The sequence below is a fragment of the Ammospiza nelsoni genome, chromosome 14 (assembly GCF_027579445.1).
Source record: "Ammospiza nelsoni isolate bAmmNel1 chromosome 14, bAmmNel1.pri, whole genome shotgun sequence".
NCBI lineage: Eukaryota > Metazoa > Chordata > Aves > Passeriformes > Passerellidae > Ammospiza > Ammospiza nelsoni.
In genome coordinates, this window is record NC_080646.1 from 15,030,563 (window position 1) to 15,047,671 (window position 17,109).

The 17,109-nt window shown below is 39.5% G+C and overlaps 1 protein-coding gene and 1 long non-coding RNA gene across 4 annotated transcripts in view; one reads left to right on the forward strand and one right to left on the reverse strand.

The window, feature by feature from the left end:
- The window catches only part of APBA2 (amyloid beta precursor protein binding family A member 2), an 82,702-nt gene that overhangs the window by 27,668 nt on the left and 37,925 nt on the right, over positions 1-17,109 (reverse strand). For all 3 annotated transcript variants that reach the window (XR_009419415.1, XM_059482177.1, XM_059482176.1), the window contains exon 2: positions 6,074-7,079. Coding sequence is in view for 2 of the 3 variants with exons in the window: in XM_059482177.1 (XP_059338160.1) it covers positions 6,074-7,042 (969 nt within the window). In the remaining variant the exon portion in view is untranslated. The remainder of the gene's footprint in view (positions 1-6,073; positions 7,080-17,109) is intronic.
- On the forward strand, positions 3,464-5,172 carry LOC132079507 (uncharacterized). The gene is made up of 3 exons (XR_009419416.1): positions 3,464-3,600; positions 3,695-3,804; positions 4,610-5,172. It is a non-coding gene; the product is annotated as an uncharacterized LOC132079507 (long non-coding RNA).

The window sequence follows — 17,109 nt, forward strand, 5'->3', positions numbered from 1 at the left end:
CAGGCTTCAGAAGAAATGTGAAAGAGAAAATATAAAATCATACACAAAGAAAACACTAAGTATTTTAAACTGCAGAACACTCCTTTTTTTCCTGTTCCAGTAGTCTCAGGGGCAGAATTTCTTTTCCAGACCTGACCCCACACCAGCACCCAGCATGGAGAATGCCCACGTCCTCTAAGTATTGAGAAAGTTTTCATGGCCCAGATTTTCAGTGTTACAAATCTGGAAAACCAAGGTGATTTCTGGAACAAATTTTTATGGTTTAGGATATTTAATTTTCCCTTTTATCTTAGTTTCTCTAAAATGTATAAAAATAGGGCCAAAATGCCACTTCCATTATAAAGCTTCAGAAATAAAAACTTCTATCAACAATTATGAAAATAGAAGGATTATTTGAAAGGGTCAGCCTGAATGTTAAGTGGGAATATACCGCCTTGGTTTCTGACCTTTAAACACAGTATGCAGCTGCAGGCAAAACAAGTCTTTATGCTCACCTCTAGAGAAATGATTTCCTATGACTAATATTTAGTCAGCTAATGAAGCAGGCACATTAGAGCTCAGTAGTGACAACTGTCAGGTAAGACAACATACACAAAGCAAGATTCACCCAAGTAGTAAGCAGGACTTTAAGAAAGAAATGACTATCTGATCACAGGAAAAAAGGTCAGACTTCACACTCTTCTTTCAAAAAAGACTCCATTCCTTATGTGTTAGTTCAGGGGTGGTGCTAGTACACGTCAGGAGTGAAGAGAAATAAAATTCTGATGAGTAATTCCAAGTAAACAAGTCAAGATTGGGAAAAGAGGAGTCAGAGTAAGTTGAGAGGTCTAAGCATTCCACAAAATTATTTCAATACTCTATCAAATTTCAGTAGACATTAATTTAACTTCCAATTTATTTTTACCACCTCAAAGAACCTTTTTTTTTTCTTTTCTTTTGTCCTTGCATATATTTAAAATTGAGAATCATGATGAGTTTCAGAGAAAAAGCTCTGCTGAATTTTTAGGGAGATGTAATTAGGAGCACATGCAGCCTTCTGATTTAAACTTCCGGACTTCTTTGTCACTTCTGCATCTTTAGGCAGCAGACATTGATTTTGCTGTCTGCTGGTGTCAGGAGCTGACTGCTAAAACTCTGTGACTTGGCCAATTAGCTCAGAGAAACTGGTTTTGTTTGAGACTGTTTCAACAGCTTAGCGCTTTCAGTAAGTACTTGGTAACTTTGGGAACTGTCACTTGGTAACAGATATTTATTAGTTCTGCCCCACAGCTGCCTAGGGCACACAGGACAATGCAGAAACCTTCTTTGATACTCTTCATTTACACCCATTTGTGTTTTCTACAAACTGTTCTCAAATGTATCCCATAATATACAGACTGACTTCCAGCAAGACATTCCTAAGAAATTTTCCTAAGACATTTTCCAAACTGCCTATCATTTTAGTTTCTTCACACTGTTCTAAAGGTGAAATCTTTTACAGACAAAAGACTCCTGGATTTGGATTCTGCAGCAGCAGAGCACTGTCCCCATGCTGACAGAAGGAAATAAATATTTGTGTCAATACTGAGCTCTACCAGCACAGGCAAGAGAAGCCCAGTGGCAGCATTGACCTGTGCAAAGCTTTTGGAGGGGGAAAAGAGATAAAATACAATGGCTTTGCTAAATTTTCTTTAACAGATTTTTGTAGGGGTCTGTAGTCTGTCTCTGGAGTTCCATGTTGAAGAAGTAGAAGGACACAGCCTCTGTGAAAGTTGTGCAAGCAGACTGTCACTGCAGGAGCTTGTGATGTTCCTACTGGGGCAGTTTGTGCAAGCATATTTGGTTAGGTTCTCAAAGGTATGCCAGTGTTATGAAAGAATGGTAGAGAAATGAGAAGCAGTAGGATTCAGTGTCACAGGCAGCATCATTGAAAAGCAGACTTTCCTCTGAGGTCCTCCTTTGTAAAGGAGGCAAATTTCATGGCAAATTCCTGTTTCTTCAAAAGGTTAGAGGTGGGATAGGTGTTGGTGCTCTTAAAAACATTTTCTATTATTGTTGGTAAATAAGATTTCCTTGAATAAGGTAGGAGAGGACACATTCTCAGCATTCTCACATTCTAGGTTTCTCTCAGACTTGTCTAGTGCTAATCATCTCCTTTAGTGCTTCCCTAGAAGTATTTACAAATAAAGGCTAATCAAGCCAAGCTCATATATCCCTGAAGTTTTGAAGCCTGAGCACTTGTATTTAAGACAGGAAACTGGCCCACACTGAAAGTCAAACAAGATGCTTACTTTGTTTTTCTTTGTTAGGTGTTTCTTATAAAGTGACTGTTTTCTGGGGCAAACTCAGCAATAGGAACCTTTAAAATCACATTTGTTTACTTGTTATTTAGCAAATGTCTTGCAAACAGAATGTTAGCACCTATCATAAGCTAAGAATTAATAGCTGTGTATTTTAATGGAATGTAAATGTAAATAAGCAGTAATTCTACCTATGTGAGGCAGGAAAGGAGAGGAGGAGAAACATGAAAAAGCTAAGGAGAGCATACTATGTGCATAAAGCAACAAATGCACATTCCTGCTTGCTCATTGTTTACAAAAACTGACATACACGTAGTATATCTTGATTTAACCTAGAAGCATTTAAATCTACATTTATTTAAAGATAACTGAGGCAAAATAGTGCTCTATATGCAGTATGTGTGCCTCTATTATCCCTTTCATCATGATCTTTTGTACTGTGAGATGCACACTTACAATAACAGCTCTTTTAGCAAGGTGACAAAACCAAGGCTCTTCTATGCAGCTTCTCTGCAAGCAGTAAGTTTAGCATGCAAATCTACTGACAATAGCCTTGGGTTTTTTTACTTTCACTATGGAAGAAATTGAATTATTGTAGTTGGTTTAAATATTGTAGTTAGAATTATGGCTATCTTGGTTTCACAAATGAGACAGATTCATTTAGGTAGTGCTCTAATTCCATCCATCCCTTTGACATTTCATAGTAAATATAAATAAATAAATATTTCACAGTAAATATTAAACCAATTGAATGCCCCAGAAGAAAAACAAAATCTTCTACACTTTATCTCAATTCTTTGAGGTCCAGCATTAATGCTAAACATCCAACCACACCTTGTGCTTAGGACTTTTAAGGAGCTACTAAGAAAAAATGTAACTTGGGCATGTTCTAGATGGATAATGAGATGATTGGCTCTTGCAATTAAGAGATGAGTATTGTGTGAATATTAAGAGAAGATTTATTGATGTATAGTTATGTTATTGTAGTTTAGATGTCCTCTGTTCTCCCCACAGTTCCCTTTTGCCCCCCCTGTATTGTGACCATCAGACAGCCAGGGCTGGCTAGGCCAGGTTAAAAGAAGGTGTGCACAGGTGTCCCTTGCATGGGGGAATGGAAAAGCTTGGTGCTGGGGGGTGAGGCATGGCAATACCTGACCTCCAATCAAGTGACAAGAAAGCAATTCCACTGATAAATGGCACAGAAGAGCTGACTGACAGACTTTGGGAGGGGCCAGGGTTGGCTGATGCAGCCCCCCAGGGGTATAAAAGACTGAACAGTCATCTTAGAGATGAAGCAGCTATGTGGGAGGCAGCCTGGAAGGTAGCTTGGTCCTAATGCTGCAGGTTTTTTTCCTTATTTAGTCCCTTTGTTGTATTTTTGCTGAGGTTTTAATAAACCTTTTAAATTTTTTAAGTGAACAGTTGTCTCACAGGTACTCAACTCTTACTCTAATGCCCTCACCATGAGCCTGATTTGTGGGTAAAGCTGAGAATGATTATCTGCAGTAGGTGAGAACATAGCAAGGTAAGACCAGTTTTGTCATGACACGCACATTCAAGTAATGCTTACCAAAGGTTATTGAACTTGTTTTTTATTCTTTATTTTACATCCCTGAAGGCTTGGGTGGGTAGAGGGATGATTATCTCCTGACCATTTGTGAGCCTCTGTATCTCTGTAAGAAATACCACTTCACACTCTTTACCTTGGAGGCTTGGGCTCTTCTCTTCAGTGAAGTGCCCACAGCAGCTGTGCCTTGTTGCCTTTCTTATAAGTGAAATGCTTGCCTTGACACCCAGTTTAGCCTGATTTGGAGTAGATACCTGTACTTCTGTATCTCTAATTTCCTGTCCCCATGTTTGAAGGAATAAAACTCTGTGCACTGTCCAGTGCTCTCTGTCCATTCAGACAGGAGTTTGTGGTTGCTATTAAAAGTGGTGGTACAAGCTCAGTGGCTTTATCCAGCCTGGGGTTACCTATCACAGCAGTGCTTCCCTCCTTATTAAATAAGATTAAAGTATTGCTCCAAGACTGACAGGAAATAACAATCAAAGTTCAGACAGGCAGTTCAGAAATATTTAGGTACTTTTGGATTTTTTCAGATGGGACAGTTAAATCAATACCCAGGTGTTACACAGCCCTCAGCTGTTAGCAGTCTATTAAGAATGACAAATGCAGTTCAGCTCAGCTTCTGATAAATAAGTTTCAATGCAACAAAAAGTTATTGAAATGAAGGTCTATTTCGAATATTGTCTTGAACGGGCAATGTTCAGTGGGGTGGAAAAACCCAACAATTACTTAGTCAAGCACTGAGGAATTCTTTCTTTTTCAGGAATTCATGTTTTGTTCTGCAAATACTTTGAGAACTTGCAAGGAACAACACTACCAGTAGTAGCTTTTGGAAGAAAGTCCATCACTGAGTCTAGAACATGCTACCTCAGCCTCTGTGCTCCCAGCCAACACCTAGTAGCTGTTCAAACCATTCAGCATCAGCAGGCTTAGTCTCTAAGGGACTTCTATGCTGGCAGTAGGGCACTGAATATAGTAAGTTGCACAATTTGGTTATAATTATACTTCTGGAAATGGAATGTAGTAATGAATATTAAAAACTTGCTGCAGATATGGGAAATCTGAAAATATCCCCTTAAGACTTTTTTTGTTCACAATTATAATGAAGGTCGACCTGTTTCATCAGCATATACTTAAGCATTTGATTTCCTTTTACTGTTTTTCAGAGGAATTAATGTATTTTAATGGAATCACCTAGACTAAATTGTTTAACTGTGGGGCACTTAATTATAGAATATCCTATTTACAGAGTTGATAAAGCTGAAACAGGAAACTTATGCATGTGAAGTTTAATAAAGCATTTTAATTAAAGATAAGGCAAAATAATTCATTTATCCTTAGTAGTTTATGATCCAAGAACATTTTATGTTCTACCTCTTTTAGGTAGATCTGTTCATTGCAGAAGATAACTAATATTGAACTGCATATAATTTTAGAGATGCAAAGTCAAGGCTTTAAAATGGCATGAGGGAATGAGGTATATCTCTCTAAGAAGCAACCATGTTCAATTTGAAATGTCAGGGGAAAAAGTCACCCCTCTTTCTCTTTAGAAAAGCTTGAGCTTCATTCTTAGATTCTTTTTCTGGCACTCAGCATTAGAACAAGAAAAGATCATGCACAGTTTAAATTAGGTTCTACATCATTCTTGTGATAAAACTGCTTAACAGCATTTGTGGTAAGTGTAAAGCTCTTATTTCTTCCTCCTTGTCAAGGTCAAGATATGTCCAGCTAGTAAAAAAAAATCCATTGCAATATGCAGGCACTTCTTGAAGGTTTTTTAACATATACAGTATCTAGATTTGATATACATTCTATCAAAACCAGAAAATTATCAACCACTAAGGCAATGGTACAGGAGCAAGTAATGGGAAAAAAATACTACTATTTCCATTCTGACCCCGGTTTTAAGTTTCTCCAGACTGTCACTGCAGAATGAAAATAGTGTAAAGAAACTGGTTTTGCCCCATGTATCTGGAATACCTTTGTTTGAATTGTCTCTTCTCTGTGCAAAACCTCTTTGCTAGATCTCTTCATCTGCTGATTACATTTAGCACCTCTTTCTAAACACACAATGTGATTAAGTGAATGCAGTTACAATAAAATTTAACATACTGCTAATACATTTACATATTAATAGATAGAAAAATATTGCTAATTTCGTTTGGAATAACTAATGTAACTCTTGCACAATGCCTCTGACAGTTTGTTTAAAAAAAGCACCTCATACCTGCTCCTGTGGCCACTTCTGTCTGTCCTCGGGGGATCTTGACTTGGCTTTAAAACCTCGATGCACATCTGCACTGTGCTTAGAGGCAGATGGGATATTCAGTGATTTTGGCCTCCCCTCATGCCTGTTAGCACTGTGAACAGCTTCTCCCTTTGAACAAGTCTCTTTGTAGTCATGTGCCATGTTTTCAGTCCCACTGTGCTCTGGACTCATTTCTGTTGTACTGTTAATACTGCTCATGCTCATACTCATTTTGATTTCTGCTACAATCTGGTCAATGTCCTCTTCCTGCTCTTCCAGCTCAGCATCCTCTTTTCTAGAATGGTATGGTGATATTCCCTGGGAATTTCCATTAGCCTCTGCTGGGTAATAGTCCTGATAGTCACCTTCACTTTGACAGTACTGAATGTTTTCTTCTTGGTCTTGGATCTCCAAAGATGATGCTTCATCCTCCAAAATCTGAATGCCATTATCTTGACCTTCCTGCCACTCTTGCCTGTCCATCACCTCGTTTTCATCTTGGTGCTGAATTTTGCCTTCAGCCCATTCTTCTACAGCTTCATGACATTCATCTGTTTCAACATGGTGTTCCTCATGGGGAGCATACTCCTCCCCATTGCAGTCCATTCCTTCCAGGTAACTGTCATCCTCTGGACAGTATCTGATGTAGTATGTGATCCCCTCCTCTTCTTCTGGCAAGCCTTCATCGTAGTCCTCCTCCTCTGAAGTGTTGTTTACATAGTCAGAGCTGGAGTCACCATCTCCACTATGGTCATTGCACTCATGTTCCACAGGGGTAGGACTACCTGCTCTGACAGTTGCTAGTTCTGCCTCCTTTGCTGCATAATCTTCTATGGGAAGGTCACTTTCTTCATTTTCAGGCTCCCTGTTGTGAGATGAAGTCGGGCAAGCTCTGGCTCTGTGATCCAGCATGCTGGCTACAGTGCTTTGATGTTTCCTGTTTGCCATAGCCAGCTCCTTACATGACAATCATTTCCAGCAATTACTGCAGGGAAGATAGAAAAACACACATTCAGGAAAAGGTCATCAGCAGAGAACAGTGATGTTAATAGGAAGCAATCTGATAGATTCATTTGGTAAAAAGCCTGTGTTTGTAGATATTTCATCAAATTCAGACAGCTAACTTTAAAAATGCTTATGCTATGGAACCATGAAATCAGAGTAATAAGTTGTACTCTGAAAAGAACAGATAAAGAGAAGGTTCTACATTTGTGCTAAATGTATTCTAGTGTAGGCTCTCTTCTGTCAATTTGACAGAGAATTAATCCTGAACCTTGAAATTAGTTTTCAATTTCTGTTTCTTGCCAGTAAGGGGTTATGCTTTGATCACTATGCAGTAAACGGGACCTCTTTTCAATTTTCAGCTTAGGCATTTCTTTAACGTGTACTGAAAGCAAACATTTAGACTCTGACCTGCTCTTACCAAAACTAAAGGGAAATAATTCTACTAACTTGGCAGTCACATAGTGCACTAAAAGATAATGTATTGGTATTAAAAGTGTTATTTATAAAAAGCACTTGCTGGTTTATTAGCCCTTTCTAGCTGGATGCCATGAAATATCTCCCATTGTTAAATCAAATATTGCTTTTAGAATTAATTATTTCAGTTGGAAAGGACCTACCACAATCACCTAGTGCTGACCAAGTTAAAGCATGCTTTAAGGCCCTCATCCAAATGCCTCTTAAAACACTGACAGGCTTGGGCATTGACTGCCACTGGAGGACTGTTCCAGCACCTGACAATGCTCTTGGTAAAGAAATGCTTCCTAATGTCCAGTTTGAATCCAGACTGTCATGATTTAGCTTTGAACCATTCCCAACCATCTTATCACTGGATACCTTCTCTGGGGAGAAGTTCAGCACTTCCGTGCCCACTTCTCCTCTGGAGGATGCTGTAGAGGGCAATGAAGTCACCTCAGCCCCTTTCCACATACCAGAGAGGCCCAAAGTCCTTTGCCATGCCTCAAAGGACATTCCCTTGCAGCCCTTTCACCAGCTCTGCTGCCTTTCTGTGCACACACATGAGGATCTTCTCATCTTTCTTAAAAGATGGGGTCCAGAAGTGCACACAGCACCAGGTGATGCTGCATCAGTGCTCAGGACAGTCCTGTGCAGCAGGACAATCCTCTTTTCTGACCAGCTGGTCACTGTTTGGCAGAGCCCAGGACATTCTTTGCTCTCTGGGCTGCCACAGCACTTTGCTGAGTCCTGAACTGCTGCCAGCCAGCACCCCAGAGCAGAACCTGGCATTTAGCCTTAAATTAATCCTGGCCCAATGCTCCAATCTATCCAGATCCCTCTGTTTTTTCAGTGTCTAATCTATGTTCCAGGTAAAACACACATAAACAGTAAAAGCTCACTAATTCTTCCTGCTTAACACTTGTGCTACTTTAAACTGTGCTTTTTTTGGTCTAAATACTGGATTCTAAATAAGTAGGGGTTATATGAACTATATAAAAATACTTAAAATAGCTAATTCTAGACAGGCTTGACAAGTGTGGTCTGCTGCATGATTTGGAAGGGGGAAATAATCTACTTTTAGTATTTGTGTTTCTCTGTGTTTTATTGCTGTATCCTTGTGATAAACTTGACCTGTGCAGTTACTTCATTGGCATGAAGTGAGATCAGACTCCTCACCTGGACCACACAACTGCAAGAACATTTTGATTTAATCAGTGTCCAAAGGCTTGGGCAATAAAACCAACATGGAGCTAGAGGATTAGAGGAGCAATATAGGGAGTAATTTCTTAGGCATTGTGAACTTAGAAAATAAATCCTGTCACTGTAACCTTATCAATATCCCTGTAGAAATTCTGATAGCACAAGAAACTCAAAATCCTGAGTTTGTGAGAAATCCAGGGATCTGATGTATCTGTAGATTATGGCAAAGATATCATGTGGCAAATCTATCCCTGAAACATGGGCTCTAGATTCTGAGGTACAAAGGAGAGATGATGTTAGTAACAGGAGGAGGTATGAAAGGAACCCATCATATGGAGCCCTTTTTAGTTATTGTTACCTTGCAGAATTAGTCCTGACAGAATAAAGCTTTAAATTAAATAGTGTATCTGAAGAGAAGTTTTAAAGGAGAAGATCAGTGAAGGAAAACCTCTCTGTGATTACTTGCCCCTCCTCACTATTGGAAGAACTTCCAGACTAGCAAGATTTTCTCAATGCACTCTGTATGTCCACTATGCCTTTAATAATAATGATGATACTTTTTTACTTTGGAGTCAGTTATAAAAGTCAGAACACCAAGCCATCCATCCACTAGGGTTAGTCTGAGTCTAATTTAGTCAAAGTCTGATTTAGTCAGCTCTTACTGCAATCTAAGGATGTTTCTATACTGCAGTATAAACAAAATTTATTGGATTAAAATAGTAACCTAAGTAGTAATAGTAATCTAAGCCACAACACTGCAATGCTCTGTACAGGCTGCAAAAAACTGCCCATGAGCAAGAAAAATTGCTTGTATGACCATTTCAGGCATGAGAGCACTACACAACCATGTCTAAAATGAGTTAAGATGGAGAGCTATAATAATTTTGAATGGCACTGCAAGGAAAATAAAGATCTCATCTGGTTCAACCAATTTTTTTTCAACAACAGAGCAAATTAAGTGCCTCTTACTGAAAGAAAGTTCTCATCTGCAATGGCCTCAATCTTCTAGTGGAAATATTATCCATATTAAATAATACTTAAATATTTACAGTGCAGTTGACCCTGCACATAAGTCACAACAGTGTGGCTGAAGATACAGAAACAGAGATCCTGTAACAAGCACAGTTTGAAACCCATGACTCAGATTTTCCTAAGGCATATGGAGATGAGAACCCTTTTTTTAGCCAGTATAATAGAGTTTTTCCACCCACATCTAAGGCTCTTTATTTGATATCCAGCCCTAAAATTGCCATAAGTGGTATCTCTGCAGTGATAGCCCTTTGTAAATTCCAGTGGTGAATGCTCAAAGATGTTGCTTTCCTGCAGGAAAATGCAGTGCACTGTAGATATTGTAGAACACTTTGCAGGAAGCCACCTGGATGTGATCTGAGAGCCAAAAGGCAGGACAGGAGCCTGGGGAAGGAGGGAGGGGTGGCTGGTGAGTGGAGCTCCATCAGCTGTGGGAACTGCCAGCCTGAGGCACTCCTCAGGTGGGCACTGCAGTCCTGCCCCACAGGGACCTGCTAATGTGCAGCATCTGCACTGTGTGCGAAGAACTTTAAAAAAATCATGGCAGACTGGAAATTTTTTAGAGCATAGGTGGTAAGAAATAGAGAAAATAATTCCTCTCAAGCATGACTAGCACTGATATAGTGGGACATGGGAAATGGGTTTTCAGTTAATTCAGCCTGAATGATGATTGAGGACAGTGCTTTACCCCTGTATGCTGGAACTGAGGCAAAATGAGCTGGATTTTTGGTGAGAGGCAATGCTGATCTTAATGCTATGGAAACCGAAGTTACAAAGCAATTTCTGCACAATAATTACAATTCTAGTTGGCCTACTTTGCAATCTTCTCAGGCACTACTCTTAAGGTAACAAAGTACTGAAATAAAAAGGCAGAATTTATTATTTTCAGCCTATGAATTGCAGACTGAATGTGCACTGATTACAGCATCTTCAAGTACAAAATGTAACTTCTCCAACTGTACCAACACATCAGAATTACTGAGCTGAGTTTTCAAACACCAGTCTGAGAACTGCTCTTTATGGAGCTGCACATACATTGCTGTCAAGGAAACACACAGCTGTATTTAACTCAAATATTAGAACAGCCAGGGCAGCCTAGCTTTCTTCCCTTGTATCAAAATATCTCTCAAGCTTCCTAGCAAAATGCTTTAGTCACAGATTAGGTCTAGCATAATCTGAATGTTTTAAGCTGTTTCATGTCAAGCAGCAATGTTCCTTAGGGCCACAGGTCTGAACTCTTCTGTCTTCTCACCTACAGAGACATTAATCCTCAAGATTTTAAATATAAAAAAAACCAGAATTTTGACTTTTTTTTCTTTTAGAAATGCAAAAGATACAAAATTTTTACTATGTGTTCTGCTACTCAGACTACTGCACGCAGCCTTCTGAGTCCCTGATTGCATGGGTTAGTACTTTAGCTGATATTCACATCAGTCACTGTAACTTTCTAACATCATAGGTATCTTAAAAAATTAGAAATTGGAGAAAATACTGGACTTCTATCTTGTATTGCTCAGTGTTGAAGAGAGGAGTAATGATTTGCTGGATCCAGAGGCACTTTATCCATAAAGGCTCCAGTTGAGCCTACAGATCATTTTCTCTGCCTGGTGTAAGACTCCCTCCTACTCCTTGTATCTCACCTCCCTTCTTGGTAGCAGGGAGTTAGGTCAAACTTCTACATCACTCCAAGCACATTTTTCCATTTCTGGCTGCATTTGGCATGAAGTGTTCCTGGGAACATGGATCAGTGCTGGATCCCTGTTTACCTTCCTTGGGATTCAGTAATTTTATCTTGCTGAGACAAACCCTGACTTCAGTTGTACAGTGCATCGCTAAACTTCCATCAGTGTTGGCAGGATCAGTGAATAAGGGATCAGTTACACAGGGTTCTCAGTAAAAATGCTTTTCTTTCAATAATGGTTTTACTTTATTTTTCTTAATTTTCCCCTGGCTCAGCTGAATGTTGAAAGGAAAATCAATCTCCAGGAAACACATGCTGCATTTCCATGTGAGAGCAAAAAGGAGTATACATAGGGGAACCAATTTCTTCTGCTCTCAGAAACAGAACTACTGGGTTACAGCTGGAATTTATTCTAATCAGTGCTCATTATACTCATTAGCTTTCTCCTGAGTTTGCTGCACCTAATCCCAGACAGCTGTAGTGAGGGTTTTGTCAACCTTAACACTTCTACATCTTTTCACCTGTGTAGAAAGATCTTTTACTGTCTTCCCAGTAAAAGAGACCAATTAAATTAGCTTATGGTAAACAATTACAAACATGGTGAAATACCCAGTATCATGCTGCTGCTGGTGGTTAAAGAACTGCATTGCATCTCTGCTTGATTCACAAACTGAATAGCATTTTAGTGGGAGCAAAACAAGTTACTTACATTTAACATGCACAGTGGTCTGAGGTTCTCAGAACACCTCACAGTGAGTGAGGTTCTTTTGGCAGCAAGTATTCTTTTGCATGCTTATGTACAGCCAAATGATTTTTGAGCCCTGCTGTTCCAACTTACAGGTGAATCTAAGATTTCTATTGGCCTGAATTTGATATATTCACTTTGTTTTGCAAGGCCTCTTTCCTGTGCCTTCTCCTCCCCACGTTTGTTTTTCCATTTACTCCTCAGTCTTTCTCTCACACTTCAGATATCTGCACCCTTTGTCAGTTTTGACAAAATTGACGCTCTAGTTTTGCTTCCCTGGAATTGTTCAATGCCTCCTATTTTCTGCAGATATCCTCTGCAATCTCACTGCTATTAAACTGGTTTTACTCTTTATAAGTCATGTTTAGATGGAAGTTATAAGCACTGGCACACAATTCACTGCCAGGGGAGATCATAGCACGTACAGCCCACACCTCTGCTTCTCTCTGCTGAGCTGTGCCGTGGATGCACTGCTGACTGAAGCTGTTCCATATGTTAGCCCTATACATTCATCATCCAGAAATGCTGCAAAAAAGAAAAAACAACACCCAACCCTCTTAACACAGTCATATGTTTAGATCTGCCACATTCATCTACTTACTCAGTACATCTGTAAGTGAGATAACAGTATTTTTCAACAGAACTGCATCAGAAAATTCATGATTGCAGGGCTTTATGCTAATTATACCAGTCTCTTCTCCAATAAAGATAAGTGGAAAAGAATCTAACTTCAATTCATTCAAAACAATTTTTAATATTAAACTAATAGTATTTCTCAGTAGGCTTTCATTACAGAAGACTTAATAGGCTCCCATCTGCTAAGTTGGTCCAGAGGAATTATGACTGATCCTAGACTGGGAACTGGAATTTTTAATAAGCTGATAGCAGAACATGAGCCTGCTGTGACTGTGTCAGATTCTGTAGCCTTTTGATTCCCCAAGGCCAAACTGCATTAACTTCATTTTTCAGTGACTCTCCAGACCATGAGAATTGATTATGCAGAGTTCTAGAGTGCAGGGTGACTGCCAGCTCCTCTAAAAGCCGGTTGAACTGGGATCCCAGCTCTCAGAGGAGCCCTAATCCGGCAGTGTCAGTGACAGCAGACTGAGCATGTGACATGGCATTTTGGAAGGAGCACAGTCTCTAACAAAGGGAAGGGAGGAGGGAGCACAGCACAGGAGGAAGGGGCATGCTGGTGCCTTTGCACAGAGGGGTGACACTGACCTCCCAGTGCTGGGGAAGGAAAGAGTCCAACAGTGAGGACTACCACAACACGATTAAATTAGGGTCATGTTGTGACACTCCCAGTGCCACCTCAATGTCGCTGAAGTTGTCTCAGGCTGGCACAGCCTGCCATACAACTTATTAGCCAGGTCCGTTAAAAATGTCTATTCCTTTTCTCTGAGACTTTTGAATTTAAAACAAAAACACTCTATAAAACACCAACACATTGTTCAGGGAGGGGAAAGGCCTAGGACAGAAACTTCCATTATTAGGACATAATCAAACCAGTCCTTTTATGTCCAGGATGTTAGATCTGCATGGCAGTAAATACCTACAAACACAGTCATATGCATGCATATCTCTTCCTCAGAGCAAGCTCAGCAAGGACAGCATTGCAGCTTTGGGCCCAAAAACTGTAAACAGTGAATTGAGGAGAGCAAACTGGGAGGATCTGACTCCATAACCTGAAGCTGTAATTGGACAAATGAACCCCAATATGTAAATGGACTGAAACTTATAAAAGTGTGAAAATTCGTGACTCGGGGTCCATCTTGGGTAGAGCCACAGCTGAGTTCTTGTACTGCCCAAGGTGTATCCTTTAAAGGCCTTTTAATAAATCCCAACTTTATTCCTTTAACATTGTCTAGCCTCTGTTCCAGGCAGCCTCTTTAGGCATCAATACCACCTGCCTCTCATTTTTTTAAAGGCACAGTTGGTGTAGGCCAGGAGGAAAAACAACTGAAGACAACTCTAGATTTGGAGCTACTGAGTGTTTCAGAGCTTCAATTAATCATCTAAATATTATTTTAATATGCTTAACATAATTGAAATAGAGACTTAGAAAACAGCAAGAGATTTGCATGGGAAGCAGAGCAAGAATGATTCTTAAAGAAGTGAGGGAAATGTGTGGGGGAGGTGAAAATGAACAGCATCCAAAAATAGATGGCATTAAAATACATGCCTTTGCAGTTATCTCAAGAGTAGCCACTAGGGTCTTCCTGTGTAGCTAAGACAAAAAATAAAATCTCTTCTCATTCTCTGCTTCCTCTTATGTGTCTACTGTGAATCTGAGGTAGTCACAAAAAAATCACTGAATAGGCAAACAAAGAAAATATTATGTCCATTATGAATCATCATTAACCTGGTTTTATTGGTTTAACAGCTGACAGCAGACTGAGAAATTAAAGTTGTGAGATAACAAATGCTCGTTTCTGTATGTCAGGATTGTTTCATTTGCAGTTTTGCAGAAATTCTGCCCAAAGCTACAATGGCTGCAGTGAATTAGATACTGCAAGTACACATCCCTGTATCCACAGGCAATGCTCTTAAAATGGAGCAGCTTGTCCTGAGTACAACTGAGCTACAACAAAATGTTGTCAGTGTGCAGGGTGCATTCTCAGTAGAACATGGACTGTGGATGCACTGGAGACAGGAACAGCATCTAGCCAGCCATACCCAGTGCACCTCTCCTCAGCCTGAAACCACCAACAAATGAGAGATGGTGTGCAATGGAGTATCTGTTAAACCACATCCACAAGTACATTTGGGATGTTTGATTACCTCACCTGAGAGTGAGATCTTTGCAATTACTTTTCTATGGGCTTGAAAATCTTCTGTTTTGTGATAGAGGGGTTTTCGAGATGATTTAACTATTTTTCCTATTTTTAAAAGATTTTGCATTCTGAATTATGTTCTTGCACATTTTTTCATGGTATATAGTATTTTTTCAGTTTGGTTTAATCTAATAAGTTCTTAAAATTCAATAATTACCTTGTAAAAGCCATTCCAAAAATGCTCTATAACTGGCACCCACCAATAGAAATTAAAAGTAGAACAGAAAAATGCTAAAGACAGTGGCACTATGGCACTGCAGAGATGGTATTCTTGAGCATATATCCCAGCTTTTATAGTTAAAAAGATTAGCTATTTCCCTGCAGCAGAAATAAAAGTGTGTAATCACATATTTAATTATCTTGTATTGTTGATGTGGCTTAATCATCCTTTAGGGTTTAATTTCCCAGCTCAAAGAGTGATACTAAACCTGTGGTGCTGCATCCATACAGATGTGAGAGTTAGGACAAATATCAGTTTTGCAGTGCTAAGCCTGCAAAAGCTTAGCAAAAAGAGAAAAAGCCAGCAAAATCAGAACCTTATTTTAAGGCCCTTTAAACAGGGGGAAGCACAGAAGCAGAATATTTGTATTCAGCAGAATGAGACTCCAAAATTAAGGCAATGAAATTTTATGGCTTATTCTTGTGACTGCTCTGCTCCAAAAGATCAGTTTCAAATAATGAAAAAGTACCCCTCAAGCACACAAAGCTCCAGTGATAGCTATGCAGAGGCATCAACTTTGAATTTCATTCCATAATAGGCACAAATTTTAGCATCTTCTTATGATTATTGTATCTCCTAATTTACTGAGAACAAGGGAAAAGTATAGGATGTATAGGAATAAGGGAAAGAGATACAGGAGTAAGGAAAAAGTATATTATATTTTAACATTATCATGCATAAAGAATATATGGCATTCAATTAAAACACATTCAGTCACTCGAGATAATGGCAATCCATCCAGAGCTATGGTAGAATTTTCAGTCTCTCTTAGAATGGATTATACCAAGCTTTTCAGTGCTTTGCAGAGTGAGTTTCTGCTGACTGTGGAGGCTACTCCAAAGCCTGGTGATCTTTCTCTCTTGCTGATTTGTATGCTTCTTGGCATCTTGCAATTTCCTGGGTAAGGCTTTTATCTCAATAACAAGGCTGCTTTCTGTACTGACTTGCACTAGATGATAACAGATCCCTCTAAGCATAACATGAGGCAGTGCTGCTGTAACAGTGGGGAGCCATGTGGGTGGAATTCAGCAATGGAGCAGACACTGGGGGCAGCTGTGTGAAACCTCCTGAGGTCACAGTTGTACATATCCACATTAGCAGAGCCTGGCCTTGCACAACTGACATGCAAAATCATCACCTACTGCGAATTCTCCAAGTCTAACTAGCATTTTTCTGGTCAAAATGCTCATAAAAACCAGCCAACTGAAATAAATTTCCTTCTTATCTCTATTTACTGGTATACTTTGGAAAAGATTATTCACTGGAAATCCACTAAAGAAAATCTTATGCATTTGGCCCCTGATATAAATTTAAATACTACCTTAGGGATAAAACTGATTCTACGTAAAATGCCAATATATGGAATTATTCCTTTTTGTCTGCAAAAATTCAGTGTTTTGAAATGGATTGAACAATGATTGTAAAATGTATTGTGCAGTCAGAAATGTTGTATAAGGGTCAGACAAAATCTACTTTTTCTGGACTATGGAAAAATATTATCTGCCATGGCAAATTCCTAGAAGAGCCTTTTAAGCCACCAAATCCATACAGTGATGGGTGACTTGGGGGTGTAAATGAAAGGTGAGGCAGGATTTGGGGACTTCCTCCAAGGCCAGTACTTTTGACAAGATATGTGAATTCCAAATTTCAATGCTATTAGAGGAAAAAATGAAACTACAATAAATAGGTCTTGACAGTAAGAAGCAATATAACATCTCTTGGTTGCTTGAGATTCTCTTCCACAAGAAAACAAGTCTAAGGTGTAAATGTGGCCATTTCCCTTAGCAGCAGAGCCCCTGCCTGCTGTGAGCCTGGCAAGCCCTGGCACCCAGCTCCAGCCTC